The sequence below is a fragment of the Malaclemys terrapin genome, chromosome 2 (genome assembly GCF_027887155.1).
Source record: "Malaclemys terrapin pileata isolate rMalTer1 chromosome 2, rMalTer1.hap1, whole genome shotgun sequence".
Lineage (NCBI taxonomy): Eukaryota > Metazoa > Chordata > Testudines > Emydidae > Malaclemys > Malaclemys terrapin.
In genome coordinates this window covers 86,917,147-86,939,934 of record NC_071506.1, presented here as the reverse complement: position 1 = coordinate 86,939,934, position 22,788 = coordinate 86,917,147, and the positions used below count along the sequence as shown (strand labels likewise).

At 39.6% G+C, this 22,788-nt stretch overlaps 1 protein-coding gene across 9 annotated transcripts in view; it reads right to left on the bottom strand.

Moving 5' to 3' along the window:
• The window catches only part of PTPRM (protein tyrosine phosphatase receptor type M), a 691,593-nt gene that overhangs the window by 265,016 nt on the left and 403,789 nt on the right, over positions 1-22,788 (bottom strand). For all 9 annotated transcript variants that reach the window (XM_054018880.1, XM_054018881.1, XM_054018883.1 and 6 more), the window contains exons 9-11: positions 22,659-22,768; positions 16,739-16,940; positions 11,896-11,998 (exon numbers count right to left, since the gene is read on the bottom strand). In XM_054018880.1, the coding sequence (XP_053874855.1) occupies positions 11,896-11,998; positions 16,739-16,940; positions 22,659-22,768 (415 nt within the window). The remainder of the gene's footprint in view (positions 1-11,895; positions 11,999-16,738; positions 16,941-22,658; positions 22,769-22,788) is intronic.

The window sequence follows — 22,788 nt, the reverse complement described above, 5'->3', positions numbered from 1 at the left end:
AGGACTTGAATGAAGTATTCAAATCACTGAAAGCCTGGTGGAAACTGATCGGTTCTTTCTTTTTATTCTGTCTCACAAAAGGAGACCATGAATGCTCAGTTATATTAAAGTGCAGATCATTCAGAAGACACAAAAGGAAAAACAAAACAAACGGTCACACAAATTTATGACACAGTGGTGCTGTTCTGAACTCTCAAATGTTTGCCAACATTCACAAGATGGGGCAGTCAGTTTGACTACTTTTCATGCCCAAGGAGGCCCAGGGACAACTTCAGACCATGAGATCCATTGCTGAATAGACTAGATGGAATTCCATTAGCTCAGCCTGAATAGTGCAGCCAGTGCATTTCCTAACAAAAAAGAGTCAGTGTCATTCAGGTGATCAGCCTCTTTCAACCTCCTTCCAACTACAGAAGCTAGAGAAGAGGGAGAAGGACCCCATCAGGTCTTCTTTCTTCAATGCTGTCCCCCTACCTCCACAATGTGGGGGATAGAAGGGACTAGACAAGGACTCACTTTTCCTCCCCTCCAACTGTAGGAAGAGAAAAAGCATTCAGGGTCTACTAAGAGAACACAGGATAAGTTCCAGCAATCAACTGTGAGGCTCTCTTTTTTCATTAATCTAAATAGGATGAATGTGCCTGGTCACACATCCAAACCTCCAGGATAATTAATTTTGAGATCTATACACATCTCTAGGAAATACCACTTTACGCTGTAATCAGTTTAAGGAATTCACCCTGAAATCTCGAGGTCAAATAATGACATATTATGGCTGGATTTGGGAAGGGGTTGGATCATTTGAAGACTGCAAACAAAATCTGTGGCAGTGCAAATTGTGGTTTAAGAAATAAAGTGATGGTCTTAGGGAAACAGGAAGTATCTTCAGTCCCAGATCATGCATAAGTGACCAGTTGCATTATAGGTATTTTTTTTTTTGTTTCCCCACCTTTCTGGTAGTAGACACAGTAAGAGATGGGATACCACCCATCAAGATGAACTGATGGTACTGTTTCTCAAACAACATGTTTTTTAGACCTTTTGATGAAAGTTACTATAGAAGAACAAGTATCAGAGGGGTAGCTGTGTTAGTCTGAATCTGTAAAAAGCAACAGAGGGTCCTGAGGCACCTTTAAGACTAACAGAAGTATTGGGAGCATAAGCTTTCGTGGGTGAATGCCACGAAGAACAAGTATTAATATCTGATGTATCTCCATTATACTCAGAATGTGCAACCTATAAGAAACAGACTTTAGTAACTGCTGCTTTACTCCTGTGCTTTTCAACAACTAAAACTATTACACTGATGCAACTGTGCTTTGGGAAAGGCACATGAGATACGGAAGCTTTGCAAATGCTACAACACCCAAACCTATAGCTATGGGAAATTGGACACATCATGTTTAAGCAGAAGGCAGTTATTAAGACATACATGTAAATGCAAAATAATGCACATGCAGATGGACCAAACTCCTTGCGTACCATAAAGAAATGGAGAAATAATTTCAAAAGCAGGAGCCTCTCTAATAGATTTTCAAATGTAATGTTAACACTGGAGCACTGCGCCTATTTGCCATTCCACATTTATGCTGGAGAGTTCTTCTCAAATTAGGCAGAAGAATTAAATAACCAGATGCATCAGAATTAGCAGGCCATGAGTAGAGAAGGAACACTTCTCACAAACCTCCCACCCCCCTTCAAGGCTGTTCTCTAATTTGCTATGCTGTGCTGTAACATAGAAAAAAGGGACTTGCTTGCTCCAGCCCAATCCCAGATGTCTACACTACAGTTTTATAGCCCCACAAGTCCAAGTCAGATGACATGGGCCAGCCCACCTGTGTTTAACTGCAGTGTACACATATCCACAGCTTCCCCTCTATTCAACTTAGGGCCATATCATAGTCTCTGTTTCCACAAGTGGAGAGTATGGGGAGCCAGTGGATCCCAGCTCAGGAAACCGGAATAGGAGATTGGGGCATCTCTGTGGCATCATTCCCCTTTCGTTTGAGTCTAACAATGCTCCTCTGTGGAGATTCTGCAGGGCACTGTCCAGCAGCATGGAATGAGATAAGCAGGTCCAGGAGAACAGCTGATCTTTGAGGCATTGTCTCCTTCCTCAGACTCGCATGTCTGCTGTGGTAAGTTATTGCTGACTTTGTATTCCTTCTCTGCAGGCAGGAACACAGGAGGAGCAGAGGTGTTTCTGCCAGCATGACCCCTTACAGCTCTTCCCAGCTAGATGTGAGCTTGTGCATAATTTAGGATCAAAACAGCTGTTAAATACAGATGAGGTTGTAGCCTTGTGCTGCTACTGCCCTGTAATGCTAATCCTGAAAACAGTTTCTACTCTAAAGGTTAGAATGTAGTTAATCCCTTTACCCCCATCATATATCTCCACAGTAATCTCTTCCCAAATTCAACACTTCTATAGTGCCTTAGACATCTATCTTACCACTCTCAGCATCTATGTTAAGATGAAGCATTTCTATTGCTGCTTTCTAAATAGTACATGCTGTCAGTCGTACAGCTCAGTAAGTGGCTGTAATGTTTCTTTATGTCATTTAATGTAAGCTGGTTTTGCAGATTAGCTCTTACTTAGCAATGTTTTACTGTCAGGACACTTGGAAATGCCATTGATTTCTCCACCTGCTTAAATGAACAGTACTGTGAAAAGAAAGTTTTTCATATTAATGTTCAGCAAAATGAAACATTATTCAACATACAATGGTAATGTTTCATTGGGAGCACATTAATCGCTAATTTTTTCTCCCTCCACATAGAGTTTCTCCTCTTCTTCCTAATTTTACTTGTGATCAAATGAGGACACTGACTTGTTTGCTTGGAATGTCTGCTCAAGATGCTACTTTAATACAAAACAATTATATGAAATAATGTTATTTAGGTTAAAAGTGATGAAATGCCAGAATTTAATTTGCTCCTGCAACCTTAATTCTGCCTCCTTACATGTTTGTGTTATGATTCCGTCTTTAATTTTAATTACATGATGCCATATTCTTTCCACAAGATCTCTGCAAGACAGTGAGAGTAATTAACCATTGGAACAATTTACCAAGAGTTGTAGTGAATTCTCCATCACTGACAAATTTTAAATTAAGATTAAATAATTTTTTTAAAATGTATGTCCAAGAAATTATTTTGGGGAAGTTCAATGGCCTGTGTTATACCGAAGATCAGACTAGTTGATCACAATGGCCTCTTCTGGCCTGGGAACGTATGGATCTATGGAGACAGCTCCTAGCAGTTGACTAAAAGGTGGTGTGATTGGTTTATTCATACCAGCCTCCAAAGAGATGAAGAAGTGTGCACCCTCCCCCTAAACACAGGAGGCACAATCCCTTTGTAACTTCCCTGGAGCGATGTAGTGATGTGAATCTGCATTGCCCTCAGTGCGGGTCCACGGCTTACTGCCATCATCTAGATCTATATGCACACCAAAAAGCCTGAACCAAGCTTTACATACTGATGCTGGGCACTGCCCGTCAACCTTATTCTCATTTAGAAATGGGGCTCTCCTGAGGGAAAGAACCTGTCAGATTCATAAGCAAATAAGTGTTTGGTGGCCATATTTTAATATCCTTTTGAACATATCACAGAAACTCGCACAGTTACGCATGGGTGATATTTTCTAGTCAAGAGATTCAGGCCTGGAACTGACAATCTGAGCTCAGCCCATGATCAGGGAAGACTTGTGCTGTGCCTGGCTGATGCCAAGGTTATAAGTCCAGCAAACTCTGTGAGCACTCTACTCACAAACACGGCACTCTATCACTAATGAAAAACAAAATAAACACTTAACAATTATTTGTAGAAGACAAAGTCCAGAGTCTACTGCAGTATAAAAATGTGCCATTGTAGAAGGACAAATACCTATAGGAAATTCAGCCTAATACTCAGTAATTATTAGCGCTGGGCTTTTGTAATAGAACCTGAAACTAAGAAAATCACACAAGACTTTGGGCCTGATGGTGAAAATGGCCATGGGCCATGTGAATCTGTTGCCAAGGTTTTTCTCAGTCACTTGATCTACTTTTACTATGAAATGTATTTTAAAATTATCTTAACATTTGGAATGTACGTAGACATTTTGTCAGATAATCTCAGGGTACACAATGCAGTAGAATGCATTTGCTTTAAGTCACCATCACTGCAATAAAACTTTTCTTTCTTCATTTTAAAATGGTCAGTGAATGTTAATGTTCATGAAAACTAACTATGTGAGTCTGCAAGAGCCAAACAAGATGAAAGAACATCTCTACACAATACTGTCAATGCATATTGGACTTGATGGGCAACACCGCTAGCTTCTCAGTGCCTAACCTGCTATGACTTCCAAATATAACTGACTAGGGTGAGCCAACTAATGATTCTGTGAAGTAGATCAATGCTCACTAGAAACTATTCTATTCCTTTCACTTGGGAACTCACCTCACTTTGGAATGTGACCCTGGAGAGGAGAAAAACTAATGAGATTCAAACCGTGGTGAAGTTAATCTCTTGAGGAAAATTTGTTGAAAACAAAGAAAAATAGTTGTGGGTAACAAAATTAAATAGTGACCCAGGTTATTTCTTCCTATCATTGGGTAACAATAATTGCATGGTAAAGAGTAAGTTAATTTTCTTGGCTACCATTCTTTTTATGGAAAAGATGGCTTCCGTGGGACATAAACCACACTGTGCAAAATCCCACTGCTCAACTGGGAAAAGGGCGCATGTATATTATATAGTAACACTAACAGACTGAAAGCTGCTCAAGACAAGGATCATATCACTCTATATGTCTGACAGTTCTAAGCTCAACGTGGCATTAATTCTGAATGGGGCCATGGTAACATTAATAAACAAAACAAGAACAACAAGTTTGATGTTACAAACAGTGTGATAAATCTCTTCAAAAAGGGGAAAAAAACAAACAAATAAGAAACAGTGTTGAAAGATACATTCCCATGCAATCCTGTTCACCAGCTACTTAGGAATACCTGAAATATACAGCCTTATCCTTACAGATAACATAGTAAAAAACAAAACAAAGCCCTGCTTTACTTCGACAAATGCAGGAACACAGCGCAACAGCATCTTTCTACTATGTTCTTTGAACAGTGGACTTGTGTGCATGCACTGACTATTATGTGCATGGAAGTCAGGCAGGCACAGAAGTGAGTGTGCACTTTTAAAAATGTGGGCTGTAATGACTCAGTGCTTAAAGCGTGGTCCTATTCTGAAGAGCAACTGTAAAGCTGGCACTGCTGTGTGTATATATTCAGAGACTGATCTGCTCACTATAATGGACAAAGCATGTTTTTATCACTTTTTACTCCCTTTAACATTCAAGAGACAACAAACCAAAGGAGCATCATTTACTATCGGGGAAGGGGAGCAGTCCCCACGCCCCAACCCTGGGTTTGCCCTCCCCTCTGACTTTTCATAGGTCTATATGAAACAGAAAAGTTATCTGATTAGATTTAAGATGTACTTTACCCATCCTGTTCTAACACTGGAGTTGCTTAAGATCTATCTTATTTTAATTGTTATAGATTAAGTTTTAATAATCATGTTAATATATGACAGGTACCATTATCTGTGGAGTTGTTAGTGACACTTGGCCCTGCCTGTAGGAGTTAAGGAATCAAAGTCTCATTTGTCAAGGGATCCTGGGACTAGCTGCAGTAAAAAGACCAAGCAAATTTCAAAACAAGCCAGCGTAACACATGAACTTCTGAAAAAGCATCTAAGCAACTTGGACCAAAAATTCCAATTCCAGTCACAGTAAAAATTCAAAGCAAGTTCTAGAGTATAACAAAAAAGGATTACAACATTTTTACAGCATAAGCAATTATTGCACTGCTCCCTCAATTAAACTGAGATTGACCTTTCAGCTGTAAATAAGAATACTTGTTTGCCAGAAAGAAGTGCCAATGATGAGCATCAATAAAGCTCCATCATTTCTCTATCTCAAACTTGCTCAAGCAAGCTTGTTGGCTGACTTACAGGTTGTAAAACTATTATTTGGAAATACAGTTTGCAGACAATGGCAGGTAGCAGGAGCTGAGCCCACAGACCAGCATTCAATTACACACCTTTACAAACTCTTAAATTATGCATTCTAAATAAAATACAAACAGCAGGGAAGGTTGTGATAGGCAAATAGAGAACAGACATTTCTACAAGAAAATCAAACTCACTTGATGCCAGTTAGACTGCAGAGTCTTACTGTATGTTCAGCATATAGCATTTTTAAAATACTGTATTTCAGAATTTTAGTAATTTAGTAGTAGTATTTTAACATAATCATAACTATTATCTGGCAATTGATATCTAAAATGTTTTTCAATGCGCTTTGTAAAAGGCAGAAATGTGCTTTTCATATTAATAGGAAGACCTTATAGAGACTACCAGTTCTTTTCCTTAGGTGTCTATATCTCTCCCTCCCTGGGTCTATGTCTTTCCCTCTTCATCTATGTCTATAATAGCATTTTTAAGAGATCTATCACCATTGCACTAAAACTCATACACTGCCAGCTGTGAAAATGGTGGGACATTACAAATAAATAAATCAGTAAAGGTAGCAAAGATAAGCTTGTAAAGGGCCAAAGGTCAGAGTTAAATCTGCATTCATTTGGATGCCTTCTTATGCATGTGCTATTACCACACTTTTGCATATAAACTGGGCAACTGTATGTGGAAACATGGCCTCTGACTATGTGCTTCAGTATTCAAATGTCTAAATGCTTATGCGCTTGGACCCTGAGTTTGTGCTCACACTTGTGGTATCTGCATACACAAATCATGCATGAAACTGCATCCTGCTCTCTGACCTCACTTCATGTAGGGCTGGACCTCGGTATCGCTCTCTCCCCTTCTTTCGGGGGTCCACAGTGCCCTTTAGGCACAGCCATACACAAAGGCTAGGGCGGAGCTCCATCACTTCAAAGGGAGAACTAAGATGCTCTCTGCCATGAGGAGCCAGAATACCTTCTGGGTACAGAGTGGCTGCGGCCCAACTGCTCTGTGTGTTGCTATTTACTTCTATACATTTGGCCAGCCTATTGTGCTTGCCAGTGTGTATGTAGGGGATTCTCCTTTTTATCACCTCCAAGGAACGTTGTACTTCCAGGTAGCAAATATAGAGCAGCCACTGTGCTCTGAACAAGCTGTAATTCTGAGTGGACTGGCAGGGGGTGCAAAAAGGGGTTCCCCCATACCATAAACCTCTCATAAGAGCCACGCAGAATCTGGCCCTAAGATTTTATGTCACTTTCCCCTCATTAAAAGGTGCTACAATGGTCCTATATTAGAAAACTTGTAGTAGGGTGGTGGACAATTTATATGGGGAGAATTATGCTGCTGATCTAGACAATTTATGTTTTGGCACATCTTTGGGATTTTTCAATGGCAACTAAAGTTCTGAATGGAAAGCCTTTGCTGTGAACTTTTGTTCAGACTGAAATATAATGTAAATTACACACAAAAAAGCTACATTAAAAGAACGTTAGGAAGGCTGCCAAGACAAGTGCTGCAAAGGCAGGAAACGACAGTTTTACACTTCCCCATAAACCTCACTCTGCTCCCTTGTGTGTCCATCCTATGTATTGTGACTAATGCAGGGTCCCTTTGGAAAAAATGGTATGCGATCATAAAACTGAAGACTGTATCATAATGCTCGTGCCAAAGGTTGTACCAGTAACCTTAATTCTGCCATTTTCTAACTTGCAAATGCTTGACTTTGCAACTGAAATAACTTTATGTTAACATGGCTTTTTTGTATATCACCTCTTGTATATCCCCCCTTTTGAGTTGAAAAAGCTCATGTCCCATGTCATCATCCCAGAAAGATGACGACTTGCTAGGGCCATATACTGGCTCCAGAAAGTGTGGTCAGATGGTGGGAAGGAGCTCAGTCTGTCCTGGCTTTCTCTTCCCCTTAGTCTTTTCTTTCCCCAAGTCTGCCACTATAGCTGCTCTGGCAGCTGCCAGGTATTCCCAGTGCAGTTTGTGCTGATGCTTTGGTGGTGGCATGGTCCCAAATCTTTACAATGTTCCCGTTCAGGTTAGTGGGTTTTGTTTATGTTTATTTTTTGCATGCTGACAATATTTTGCTGATGACACAAGTGAGAGAAGGTAAATGGTGATATTTAACAGTTTATAACTCAGCTAACCTGAATGGAATTTTATAGGACAAACAAAAGGCACATCTTTAGCCTGGGGTATTTCTCCTTGCCAAATTTCAAAGGCCTTTTGCCAATGATGGAGGTATTAGACATCTCCAAAAAAGGTCACAAGAATGGTTTATAACAGAAAGTGTAGGAGCACTGCTTTACCGCGTTATATCCGAATTTGTGTTACATCGGGTCGTGTTATATCGGGCTAGAGGTGTATAACTAAAAATAATTAGCTGGAAATAAACAAAGTAACAGCCATAAAACACGCAAATGCAAAACAGAAAACAAAACAACCAACCTGTATAATAATTTACTGTATTATAACTGTTAAAATATATTTTAACAATGTTAAATTGTGGGATTTTTTAAAAACTGATGTACAGCTCAGTTTCCTTGATTAACATGAACTTTACAGTGGCAAATAGAGGCTCTTTAACATGTCTACAAAGTCTACTTTTTGAAATGTCCTTTAACTGCTAAACAATAAGCATTTCTTTTGATATTGTGAACATGGGTGAGGGGATTCTAAACAAGGTAAAAAAAATAAGCTTTTTATATTTCACTAAAGAAAAATATTTAATCATGGAAAAGAAACCAAAACTCTTAGTTACCTCAAGTATTAACATCAGTGACTTGAATACTAGATTCTGTACTTTCCCTACCCACTGCAGGAATTAAATAATTGTATGTGACGCAGCTGATGTGTTGATCAATAAAATGACAACTAGAATTTACACTAAAAAGTTTAGTGCAATTCCAAGAATCTGCATTAATGAAGCAGGGTGGTTATAACAGAATCAATAAACAACCATCTTACTTAGTGAAGTGCATACATGAAGTATAGCTGAATTTTCAACACCCGATTAATATAGATTAAAAAAATAAAATCCATTCCCAGAACATGTTCTGTAAACAATGCAATGACAATATATCTGAGTGTGTAACGCACAATAAAACTTTAAATAATATTAAAGAAATTCCCACTTTAATTTTTATTCCCCCTTTCACTCATTATTTACACTACTGGTTTGGCATATGCACCTATTTTATTTTACAGACAACCCCCCAACCTAAAGCAAATACTCACCAGCAACCACACATCACTGAACAAAACCACTAACCCAGGAACCTATCCTTGTAACAAATCCCGATGCCAACTCTGTCCACATATCTATTCAAGTGACATCATCATAGGACCTAATCACATCAGCCATACCATCAGGGGCTCGTTCACCTGCACATCTACCAATGTGATATATGCCATCATGTGCCAGCAATGCCCCTCTGCCATGTACATTGGCCAAACCGGACAGTCTCTACGCAAAAGAATTAATGGACACAAATCTGACATCAGGAATCAAAATACTCAAAAACCAGTGGGAGAACACTTTAACCTGTCTGGTCATTCAATGACAGACCTGCGGGTGGCTATATTACAACAGAAAAACTTCAAAAACAGACTCCAACGAGAGACTGCTGAGCTAGAATTGATATGCAAACTAGACACAATCAACTCCGGTTTGAATAAGGACTGGGAATGGCTGAGCCATTACAAACATTGATTCTATCTCCCCTTGTAAGTATTCTCACACTTCTTATCAAACTGTCTGTACTGGGCTATCTTGATTATCACTTCAAAAGTTTTTTTTCTCTTAATTAATTGGCCTCTCAGAGTTGGTAAGACAACTCCCACCTGTTTATGCTCTCTGTATGTGTGTATATATATCTCCTCAATATATGTTCCATTCTATATACATCCGAAGAAGTGGGCTGTAGTCCACGAAAGCTTATGCTCTAACAAATTTGTTAGTCTCTAAGGTGCCACAAGTACTCCTGTTCTTCTTTTTGCGGATACAGACTAACACGGCTGCTACTCTGAAACCTATTTTATTTTAGGTGCTGTTGCAAAAGAGCTTTGTAAACTTGCTGTCATGTGTTCATCTGATTCTGTGGCTCTGTAGTTTGATGTTATTCTAAATCCCTCTTTCTATTTCCCTAACCACTTATCCCCTTACTTGGCATTTTAAAATCTCCCAACTAGTGCCTTTCTATTATGGGTGAGATTTTCTACTTATCGATACTTCCAGGAGTCAACTGTATTTAATTCAGTAGGCTAGATAAAAGCAATTTAACCGTTCTTTAGTTACGGTCTAACAAGCTTGTGTTTATGTAGTAACATAACTACTTTGTGCCATTTTAATCCCGATTTTTATATTCAGGACTGTACTACAGCACTGAGAAATAAGATGAGATGAACCAAAGTTATTTAATAAAATGGTTTGAAACAGGAAAGCTAGAAAGAGGGAACATTTATGTGATTCCAGTTCTAGTATAATCTGCAAAACAGGCCAGTTCAGATAAGATCTGATTTTATTGCTTTCCATTTTTTCTCAATTGTTTTGCATGTTCCTGTAATGGGGCTGCTCACTGCGCCCTGCTGGGTTCAGCCTCCTGGCCCTGCTCCCCAATGAGTCAGGACCACTTCAAGCTGGTGCAACACCCGTGCTCTTTATTCCTGTGTCCGGTCCCCACCACCAGACTCCAACTATTTACAAATTATTTATAGATTTGTCCTAGCACTGGCCTCAGTGGCAACAGGGTAGCTGGCTCCTGGCGCCTTCAGAGCCTACTCTCCCCCCTCCTGGTCTCCACCCCCCTTCTTGGGCTCACTTCCTCCCAAGCTTTTTGCCCCTGTTAACGAGGCTAGCAGGTGTGGCCAGTTTCCAGGCCTGTCTTAGCCAGTGGCCCAGCCCCAACCCATTTCCCCTGATTGGGGCTGGAGTGGCAGGAGCTGATCAGGGCTTCCCCTGCAGCGCCCTGCCACAGTTCCCAATAGAAAATGTCTCATTCAAAAAAGATCTAAACAGTAAATAAGGTTGCACCTTCCTTCTTTTGGATTCAACCATTCAAAAATAAATGTTATATTACAGAAAACAGAAAATAATCTAATTAAAGGTAGGATACCATGCTGTATACTACATTAAATAATAATGTGCAGTGGAATAGTTCAGTTTACTCATGTCTGGATATATCAGAACCTTACTCATATACTTCTGAAACTGACAAAAATTATCAAAAACTACATCATCGAAGTGCCTTGACAGTTCTTAATTATGGATGTAAATGCTTTCTTTCAGTAACAATAGGATTTACTGTTTTAGAATCTATCTGATAATTCAGAAGTAAAGAGCCTAATCTTGGAGAAAATAAAAAAAGGTTGAGCTATTGATTTTTCTGTGTTCTTTCCTCTTCCTGCCAAACTGGTCTAACTGTTAAATGTTATTAATTTTATAATCCATTTTTTGTATTAGTTAACTTAGTAAAAGTCTTAAATAGTGGTAAGTAAATCCTGAGGTAAACAGAAAGAGCAGATATAAAAACATAGCAAGTCAGGATAAAAAGCACGCTATGTCCTTGAACTCATAACATTGTAGTAAGCAATTACCTTAAAGAAGTAGAGAAGCCACCCACATAACAGCACTGTGGCTTTGTTCCTTATCTTCAAAGAACAAGCCACTTGCATCTGGATCAAATCCTTTAAACAATACCCGAACACTCAACATCAAAGCACATTCATTTTCTTAGGTTATTTAATTTAATTAACACTAATACAGACATGGATTTAGACTCTGATTTCTGTGTAGAAAATCCCCAGAAAACACATTCAAGAAATTAATCGATTTAATTTTAATTTTGTAAAGATTTTTCCCCCTTATACCTGACAGGAGCTCCTCTGCTCTGTGCAGGTTTCAGCAGGATTGTCACAGTACTGTCAGTTTGATTCAAAGGTGTTTCCTGTTCATATGGTGGCATAGATGGTGCTGGGGGAAAAAACAAGAGGCAAAATAGACTAATTATTTCTAGGTTTGTTTTAACAGTTTATTTTAAAAATCGATTTGACACATATAAAGATCTCTTTAAAATACAGAGCTAGCACAACATCACAGTTAAATAATAGATAATTAAGTAAATGACTTCAGAAAAAACAAAAACAAAACACAGAACTACAATAAAAACTAAACAAAAGCAACTAGTCAGTTTGGATACCCAACTTGATATACCTTCAAAGGGCCTGACACTCAGAGAGTGCTGAGAACCCCAGTCTTTATAGGTCAAAACTTTTTTTTAGTTGGCAATTTGAACACCCAAAAATTGAAGCATGCAAAAATCACCAATTACTTTTGAAAATGTAGGCCCAACTTTCTTGCTACAAGTATGGTGGATGGACATCAGAGATACCCTCAGATCTAGTCACCATGGACGTTTCAGCTATTCGTGTAGCTAGTGAGGCCATCCCTTAGCGTAGACACCATTTACAACAGTGTAACAGGATTAGCATTAGTGCAATTTATCCCAGTTTAAAACCAGAGTAAGCTGTGCTGGTGCAAACTGTCTACACTGGTGCCTAAAATCCCTTAGTTAGGTGGTGGTTGTTACTTTTTAAATTGTCATTAAGGACTTCGCATCATTCTGTGCATAGGTTGGACAGTGTTCAATTGCTATTCAATATTTTCTTTTATCCTCACTGTTCAACGTTTGGTCCTAGGCCTTATTTACTGCACACTATTCACTGATTCGTAGGTTAAAAGGCCAGAAGGGGCCATTGTGATTTCTAGTCTGACTTTCTCCATAACACAGGACTTCTCTGAATTAATTCTTGAGTGAACTACTGCATATCTTAAAAAAAATTTCTAATCTTAATGTAAATGTTTCCGGTGATGGAGAATCCACCATAACCATTGGTAAATTGTTCCACTGGCTAATTACCCAATTAAAAAATTGTACCTTGTTTCAGGTATGAATTTGTCTTGCTCCAGCTTCTAGCCATTGGGATCTTGTTATAACTTTGTGTGCTAGATTGAAGAACCTTCTATTATCAAATTTCTGTTCCCCATGTAGGTAGTTACAGACTGTGATCAAGTCACCCCTTAACTGCCTCTTTACTAAACTAAACATAATGAGCTCCTTTAGTCTATCACTTTAAGGGCTTGTCTATATTACCAGGTGGATCGACAGGCAGTGATCGATCCAGCGGGGGTCGATTTATCTTGTCTAGTTTAGTCTAGATGCGATAAATCGAGCGCTCTCCCGTTGACTCTGGTACTCCTGTGCGAGAGGCACAGGCGGAGTTGACGGGGGAGCGTCAGCCATCGACTTACCGCGATAAGTAGATCTAAGTTCGTCAACTTCAGTTACGTTATTCACATAGCTGAAGTTGTGTAACTTAGATCGCTCCCCCCGCTCCCCCAAGTGTAGACCAGACTTAAGACATTTTCCAATCCTTTAATCATTCTCATGGCTCTTCTCTGAACTCTCTTCCATTTGTCAATATCCTTTTTGAATTGTGGACACAGCATTCCAGTAGTGGTTGCACCATTGCCAAATACAGAGGTAATATAATCTCTCTTCTGCAACTCAAGATTCCCGTTTATATATCGAAGGATCACATTTGCTCTTTTGGTCACAGCATCACAAAACCATCACAAAGACAAATTTATTAATTTCCCCATGGGTTTTTCATGGTGTTTCATCCCTGCAGTAATCATCTTTCCCTTCCCCTCTGCTCCTCGGGGCTTCTTGTCCCAGTTCTCCTGCCACATCCCAGTTCCTTGTGTCTGTCCTCCCCTCACCACCAATATCCCCCATCCCCCCCCCCACACACTGGTCCTAGTACCAGTCTCCTTGCTCAACCAGTCCCAAACTCTCTCCTCCCTCCAGCTCCTTGTCTAATTTCATTGTTCCTCTCTTGGCCCCCTACCACCAGTTCTCTCATTGGTCCCAGTCCCTGCCTCTCAATCTCCCCAACTCCCAGTCCTAGTATCTCTTACCCCACCCCCAGCCCCAGTCTCAGCAGACTCCTAATCCCAATCTACTCCTTTCCCTCCCCCCCTTCCAGCTTTGTCCCCTTCCTCTTCCATGCTGTCTGGATGTCAGTAGGGTGTTCACCTGGAGCAGCTGGGTGCAGACATTACACAGAAAGTCTTTCTGATCTCAGCTACTCCTTGGGAACGCACAGTCTGGTTAGCACAAGGAACTATGACAGACTCAAGTATGCTCAATGGAGGACAGAATCTTCAGAGACTTTAACTGCTAAATTTAGCAAGTCTCTATGGCGCATGTATGAACTGTGATTTTTCAAAGGCTTATAACTTGGGCCAAATGTGGAGGGATTTTCACAGTAAAAGGCACATCTTTGACACAAAGTCCACCCGTCCTACCAAATTTCAATTTACTAAGCACAATGGTTGCCAGAATTTTTTAACTTTAACTTGAGCAAAACAATGCATTATTTCCTAATTTTGTTCCTGGAAATGGCCGAACCATGTTTGCTGAAATAAAAAATAATTAAAAAAAACCAGCCTGAGTCAGACAGCATGGAACATTTTAGCCTGCTCAGTTGAAGTTTGGTAAATTTATAAGCAATTGAAAACAGGGTCTTATAATGGGAAGTGTCAGGCAACTTTAGTAGGTAGTGCTACCAGCCCTGCCTAAAACACCACAAATTTACACAGGAATCACTTTTTCCATCATTGACAAACAGCCAATTCTGTGATGAAACATGGCAACTGTTTAACAGTGCATAACACCACTATTAGGATAGGAAGTTAAGTATATCTTATTCTACTGAAAATGCAGTATAGATTTAAGAGATTAACATGTAATTACACACACTGGAAATTGGCCAGGACAATTTTAAAAAGTCCTAGGAGATCTTAGCACTTTGGTTTTACATCTCACTAGAGAAGGGTACTTGACAGCACAAAGCATCCTCTAACCTCACACTGGAACACTGGTGTAGGACTGACTCAGAGGAAAGAGTGTCACCTACTGAATCATCCCCACTTCCCACACTACTTTAGGCTGGAATTTTTAAAGAAGCCTAAAGAAAATAGATGCTTAACTCCTATTTAAAATTCAGCAGGGACTGGGTGTCTAAGTCCCTTGGGTTCCTGTGAAAATCCCAGGAATAGGCACTCTCTGTTGGGTGTCCCACCAAAAAACAGGGGTAGTCCTAACCCTACCTAGATGGGGTGGGGGAGGCTAATCCTGCCGATTGCTGGTGGTGTGGGGAGATCTGATGTGCTCATGGAACCAGCTGGTGCAGCTTCATGGGGGCATATCTTACCCTCAATGCATATGTGTAATTCCCATTCATGTTAATGGGAGTTACATGGTGATTCACCACCATTTAAAAGAGAATAACTATCCTAACCTTTCAGTACTGTTCCTAACGCTCTAGATTTTCCTCCTCTTCCAATACCCTGTTCTTTCTCTCTATTCTCATAGGGCCTGATTCTGCCACCCTCACTCACACTGAATAACATCTTACAATGCAAGCAGTGCTATTGGTTTCTTGCAGACAATGGGAGGTGGTGTGGGGGAACTGGATCCCTAATCTTTACATTCCAGTGCTTATTATGTTCAAGGCTTTTTAGCTGATAATCATCCAATGAATTTATCCCTACAATTACGAGGTACAGTAATAACAAAAATTCCCAACTTGCATTTATTGCCCTTCCCCAAATATAAATTCCTTACTGTACTTCTGATTAATGCTTTTGCATTGCTCCCTGTTCATTCTACCACAAAGATGAAAAGTTACAATGAGATGCGGGGAGAATAGGAGTAAAGGGACATAAGATGAAACATACTGTACACATATTAGCTTGCTTTATATTTTCCAAAAAGGAAAGTTGGGGGGAAAGATAGCTAATGCATTTTTGAGGAGTGAATATTGGTCTGAGACCATGCTTCAAGTTCATTACTGACTGTCAGTTTAATTCCCAGAAACATGGTAGAGAAGCTGAGTATAAGGACACCTCCACTACAGATTTGGAACACATTTTGTCATCAATTATATAGGTGTTTTAGAGCATGCAGTAACATCGCATTCCATCAACGAAGGGAATAAAATGTTCCTGAGTCTTTGGGGGCTTTAAGAGATTGTGCATGGGCTTTTAGAGAAGTTGTGTCTTCCTGCTCTCTGAAAACCACAGGTCCTGATGTTCTTGTCTAATGCAGTTTCAAATCTGCCTCAGTCAACATGCCTGTTAGGAATGTGTGCAGCGTCGCAATTCACTACACTTCCTAAGCGAGTGCTAGACATGGAGCATTTCTGCTGTACTCTCAATTGTTCATGCCACATTAAAGAGATTTTCCAGCACTGTTACTGTAATAATTTAGAATCACGTTGAGGCTGAATGAGCTCTGAATGAAACTGTCTCAGATTCATGTCCAAAAAACCCTATGCAAAATTTTGCAACAAGCAGCAGCTGGGACTGACTCCAAAGGCATATAAATCACATGTTTTCTTGGGTGATAAGTTGCATGGTTCTGAACCAGTACTTCAAAAACTGTGTATGTTCTAACTGATCTTCAAGCACCTGAAAATTATTCAAATACATAAATATATATCAGTTTGTCTGGTGCTTTCAAGGAAGAAAACTGATTTTATCTTTCTGACAAATTGCCTGTAAAGCATTAAAAGAGAGGTGAATAACAAAGAAAATAATGGTTATCATAGTAAGAAAACAGAAATAGTCATTACTTTAATATAATACCTGATATTTTAGTTGTGAATTGGTTCGTGATTGGAGGTCCAAATCCTTTGGCTGTGCTGGCTCTAATGGTAAAAGAATAGGTGGTCCCGGGATACAGTCCAAAAAAAAGGTAATGAGTTTCGTTTCCTAGCTTCAAAACTCGCCCACTTTGATTCGATAAATCTATTTCTGGGTCAAAGGAACTGACAGCCTTGTAGGTGATCTGCAAAAGAATAAGTTATAAAATATCTTGAGCAGATGGACAAAGATTGTATCTTTATCCCATAAACCCTTCTGATGTATGCACTGTCAGACATTTTATGATAAGCAATCTTCCTCCCTTATACTCCTCAAATCCTGAATCCAATGAAGGGACACAGGAACTCAGCCAAAACTGTTATGAGTTATTACTTTTATAGATACAGGGATTTAAAGGCAGCTAGATTACAACTGTAAAGGATGGGTTCAGGCTTAAGTTAATACCTTTAAGTTGCTGGCTTTCACAATGTCATTTTTCTGAAACCATATTACTGTTGGTTTTCAACAACAAAAAACAACAAAAAAAACACAACAAGCAAAAACAGATACGCAAGTGACAAAGGTGTAGCCTCATTTCTAAGCTGTCTGAATATAATTACACTTTGCACTGAATAAGATTAGCCTCACAAGATGACAAGGGCAGTTTTAAGTGAATGCCTCACAAAGTGGGTGACACTTATGCTTCAGTCTGAAGCTCATGTCTTATAATTGCTGCATTGTAATTCTTCAGGTTGTGATTGCATTGCATGAAACTCAGATTCCCATTTTGGGAAAAAAATGTTAAATATCAGCAAAATATATCCCTCATTTTTCGTTCCTTCCTTTCAAATACTGTTACTTGTTTTCATTAAAATAGCAATACAAGTTCACATTGATGTACTGTGCAGTGTTTCTACTGGCAACTTAACATCTATGAGCTACAACAACAGGATAATTTAAAAACAAGGAACTCATTAAAAAAAATGTAAAATTGATTCCCCCCTTTTTTGCTTTTAAATAAGTAGATTTATACATAACTCCAGGGTTGCTATTATATACAATGAAAATTGACATTGTTATATTTATAGAACATTATTATACTTATCTGAAGGAATATTTAGCTAGAAACATGAAGAAAAAGTGTATGCTGTGTATATTAATCAAGGGTCTGAATGACATACAGTACATAATAACATTATTATTATTCCTTATATAGTTCTTTTCATCAGTAGCTCACAAATCACTTCACAATGTTTAATTTATTTATGCTCACAATATCTCTGTGAGGTATTATGTAAATTTTTATAGATGGGGAACTGGCACTCACTCAGGTACAATACTAATCCTTCCTACTGCAGTTAAATATCTATAATTTTCTAAAATCTCTGAATCAGTGAAAAATGTAATTTTACATAATACATCTAGTCTAGTGTCAATAAAATGCTGAGGACAGGTATTAGTGCCCCCCAAAAAACTTGGCTACACTTTCGTTAGGACTAATCTAGTCTCCTGAAATTCCCTGAGCAAGGACTGATCTAAAAAAAACCTCCTCCCATGGAGTCTGTGGGGAGGCAGAGAGAGTGGTAGAGCCACCAGATATGGTGGGTTTTAGCTGGATTTCCCAATGACTCAGCCCAGTTTTATTTAAAATACACAGGAGGTCACAGATTCTGTGACCCCTGTGGTAGAGCTATAGCTATTAATTATGTTTATTGTACTAGATTAGCTATCAGGAGAATGCACTACAAAAACACAAGCTCTTTCACAGCTCATAAGCAACTTGTTCATTTAACAAAAAGTGATTTGCTTGAGGAAACTAAGCATACATTTGTTCTCGCAGTATTTACATTACACTCCTGCTATCATTCAGTAAAGCTTTACCTACTCAAGATTTTTTTTTCTGAAAATTCTCCCAACAGTGCTGAGACCAGGGCACCTTTACAGATGGCAGCAGCAGTGGGAAGGTTAACATGGAAAAAGGAGTGACAGCAATTTTTCACTCTTACCAGGTTTAGGTAACCTTGCTTAAAATGTTGGTGGGCTGGCTAGAATCCTGCATACAGGTAGCACTCCTTTCATTGCCACCAACTGGACTGCTGCACTGACGTTGGCAATGGTGGGAAATGAGGCGGAAATAAAAAGAGCTTTATGTAGACATGTCTACACATGTGTGACAAGGCAGCCCCACCCCACACTAGCCCCAGCGGTGTCAGACCAGTAGCTCTGACGGAGGAAGTCCCGCCCCGTTCGTACTGGGCATGTTCCAAGTGCTCTGGGAGTATAAAAGAAGGGAATTCAGCTCAGTCCGGGCTGGCGGCTGCTGGGGAAGGACCTGACTGGGAAGCTCCTGGGGAAGACCAGCCAACACTCTTGAAGTTGCTGGGAATGGAGGCTTCTACAAGCCGGCATGAACTCCTATTGCGGAAGAAACCAGGGGAGGCAATGGACCCGGAGACCCCCAGAGAACCTTGGGATTCGTGGGAGACCCCAACTCCCAAGCCAGTAGGAAGCGAGCCGTGTGTGTGTGTGTGTAACGGATTGGTACCTTGCCCTCGGTGAGCCTCAGCGTGTTTCGGTAGGACCCCCCCGCGGAGCCAGTAGTAAGGTCCTACTGCCCTGTAACCAGGGGCAAGTCTATGGACTCTGGCCACTAGGCCGTGCCGCCCTGCAACAAGGGCTTATTCTATGGATTCTGGCCACTAGGCTGTGCTGCCCTGCAATGAGGGCTACTTCTATGGACTCTGGCCATTAGGCTGTGCTGTCCTGTGACCAAGGGCAATTCTGTGGATTCTGGCCACTAGGCCGTGCTGCCCTGTAACGAGGGGCATAAACCCTCACAACATGTTAGAACCATTTTGTCTTCCAAATTCTGTCTCTTACTCACTGAGGTTCTGAGTTTCAAACAGTGTTGAAATTAGTGGATTTGCACCTAATTACACTAGTGGTGAACTGGACCCTTGATATTTTCATTCCACAGTTTTCTCCACCAAAAACATAAGTGGCTACCTGGAAGTTGCAGATTGTTTCACCTAGTTTAAAGGCAGATTCAGGTTTGTTTTACAGTAGAACCTTAGAGTTACAAACACCAGAGTTACGAACTGACCAGTTAACCCCACACCTCGTTTGGAACCAGAAGTACCTGATCAGGCAGCAGCAGAGACCAAAAATAAATAAATAAAAGAAGCAAATATAGTACAGTTCTGTGTCAAACAAACTACTAAAATAATAAAGGGAAAGCAGCATTTTTCTTCTGCATAATAAAGTTTCAAAGGTGTATTAAGTCAATGTTCAGCTGTAAACTTCTGAAAAAATAACCCACCATGTTTTGTTCAGAGTTACAAACAACCTCAGTTTCCGAGGTGTTCGTAACTGAGGTTCTACGGTATTTTTGAAGACAACTGCATAAAAGCCTGATGAATCATGAAGATCTTATTCATCTCTACGCTATATTTTCTCTCTGTCCTGCTGTTTATAGTGGGAATTCCGCTCTTCCCCTCTCATTGGCATCTAAGAAGAAGATAACTTTGTGTGGTTTTTCCCTTTGCCCTAGAAGTGGGTTAAGAAAACTTTCTTCACCACCACATCAGGCTCCCCTGTTATCCAGAGTGCCTCTAAGGAACAGAACACTTTGTGTCACATCTCAGACTCATAAGCAACAGGCTGGAGAGCCACTGAACTAGACCCAGGCAAGCAAATAAGAGTCTTCAATTGTGTCTGGTGAGTTGTAGTTTGTATTCAGCCACCTGATCAGGTCCACCACCTTAACCGGGATTTGCAGAAAGAGCAAGACCTGGTGTCACTGAATCAAACTGCTGATATCAGTATTTATACTTAGTTACTTTTTCTTAATTTAATCTGATTTATGTTGCTTATCCTATTCCCACTGTAACTGCACTTTTGATTAACACCAAGCACGGAAAGGTATTAATATTTTATTTGATCTATTTCTTTTTTTCATTGTTAGAATTCTGAGTTGTTTGAGAAATGCAGAAGTTTGTTTGTTCTGAGAAATGCAGAAGCTTGAAATTTCCCATGAACATTACAAGTGCAGAGTTGGTCTATTATTCTCCTTTCAATGAACGCACCTATGCAACACCTACTACAGTTGATGTAAGTTACAGGCATGTATTAAGGAGAGAGCTATGCCACGGGGCACAAATTACTCAGCAATAAGGTTATGCCTGTGTGTTTTTAGGCAGAAAGTTTGACAATACTGTACATATTTCTGTACCAGTCAGGTGTAAAATCAGCAAAGATTCTAAAATATGTATCAATTAAAATATTCTGATCATTGAGGAAGATGTGCAATTGTTTCGTTTGCGACATTATGAAAGTTAGCTCTACCAAAACCAAGCCATACATTATCATAACTTTCATAATAAAACAGCCTGCAAAACAGCATCAATAGCTTAGCATTCAAATTAACTCTTTTCTTTTACTGTATCTTTCGCTTCCTCTCTCTCTCTTAAGCATTTCAATACCAATTTAGTAGTAAGGTCAGGTAAGAGGTTTAACAATGATTACTGTCTGACAGCTTAATCTGTGCAGTCCTTTGTCAGTTTTTCTGAAAGGTATTCAGGCAAAGGTTCCATATGAGGAAGAACAGCAATTTTTAGAAACCTAACAACATGTAATTTTGTTGAATTTGCATTAAAAAATGCTAGCTTATTTTTTTTTTAAATTGCACCTGCTTGTTTCTATTACAATAGGCTTCCTGAAATGAGTCCCACATAAATGTGATGATGACTGTCACTACTATTATCTCTTCCATTTTTTTCTTTTTAAGAATTCACTCTAAGATCTACCCTTCTATCATTCAAATATTTGATCTATATTACTAAATAGAACAATATATCTCACAGGGTTAGCAAGTGGCATCCTCAGGTATAGTAACCCAGTGCCATCCTCGGTTCCAGTAATTTTCTCCTGCATTAGATTTTATTTGTGTTGTCAGCTTGTGTTCTAACTGGGACCATTTTCAAAGAAATATCTGCATTTTTAATAAATTCAATCATCATTTTCATTTTTAATTATCTTATACCAATTATGCTCTTCTTTTAATGTTTGAATTGTTTCCTGTAAATGTACAAGACATGGCCAAATTTCTCAAAGAAATACAGTATTTTAAAGTGTGTTTCATTTTAGCCTAGGTAATACACCTCTACCTCCTCCGGAGCCAAAAAAATCTTGCCATGTTATAGGTGAAACCGTGTTATATCGAACTTGCTTTGATCCGCCGGAGTGCGTAGCCCTTCCGCCTCCCCCCCCCCGCCCAGAGCACTGCTTTATCGCGTTATATCCAAATGCGTGTTTATATCAGGTCACGTTATATTGGGGTAGAGGTGTATTTTAAACTTATTTAGTGCCTTTCCTCCCATTTCTAAATCTCTTATCAACTGTCACCCCAAAGGACTTGAGGATGCTTAAGTTCGACTGAAGTCAATGGGACTTAAGCACATGTTTAATTGCTTTACTGTATCAGGGACTAAATAAATAAGTACATGATATAACTAATATTCAGCCCCTAGAGCTTACAATTGAAATAGGCAAGACCGATAACAGTGGAATCGGAGAGTGGGATCAGAGCCATAGACAGGTGAGGTGCATAAAGGCACACAGCAAGTTGGTGGCAGCCAAGGACGGAATCCAGGTCTGTTGATTCCTAGTCCAATGCCCAGTTCACTAGACCACACTGCCTCTTTATGTGCCTCAGTCCGACATGCAGTATGGACAATCAACCAAGCACAACACAATTTGTTGGATACATACTACACAACTTTTTTATGGGAGTTTGGGCTCTGAAATCTACAAACATTTTCAAGAAAATACTTTTATCAACAGGATGCCAATACATCAAAATTGTAGGTAAAAATGAAACCATGATAAAAAATGTGTGTGAGAAACCATGATAAAAAATATCTACCTCATACAAAGTGATCACACCATATGTTTGCACTGGCTCTCTCCACTGAAGAAAAATCTTCTCCTCAAAAGTACTTCCTTGGATTGATTCAAGTGGTACAGCACTTGGGACTAATGAAAAGGAAAGAAAA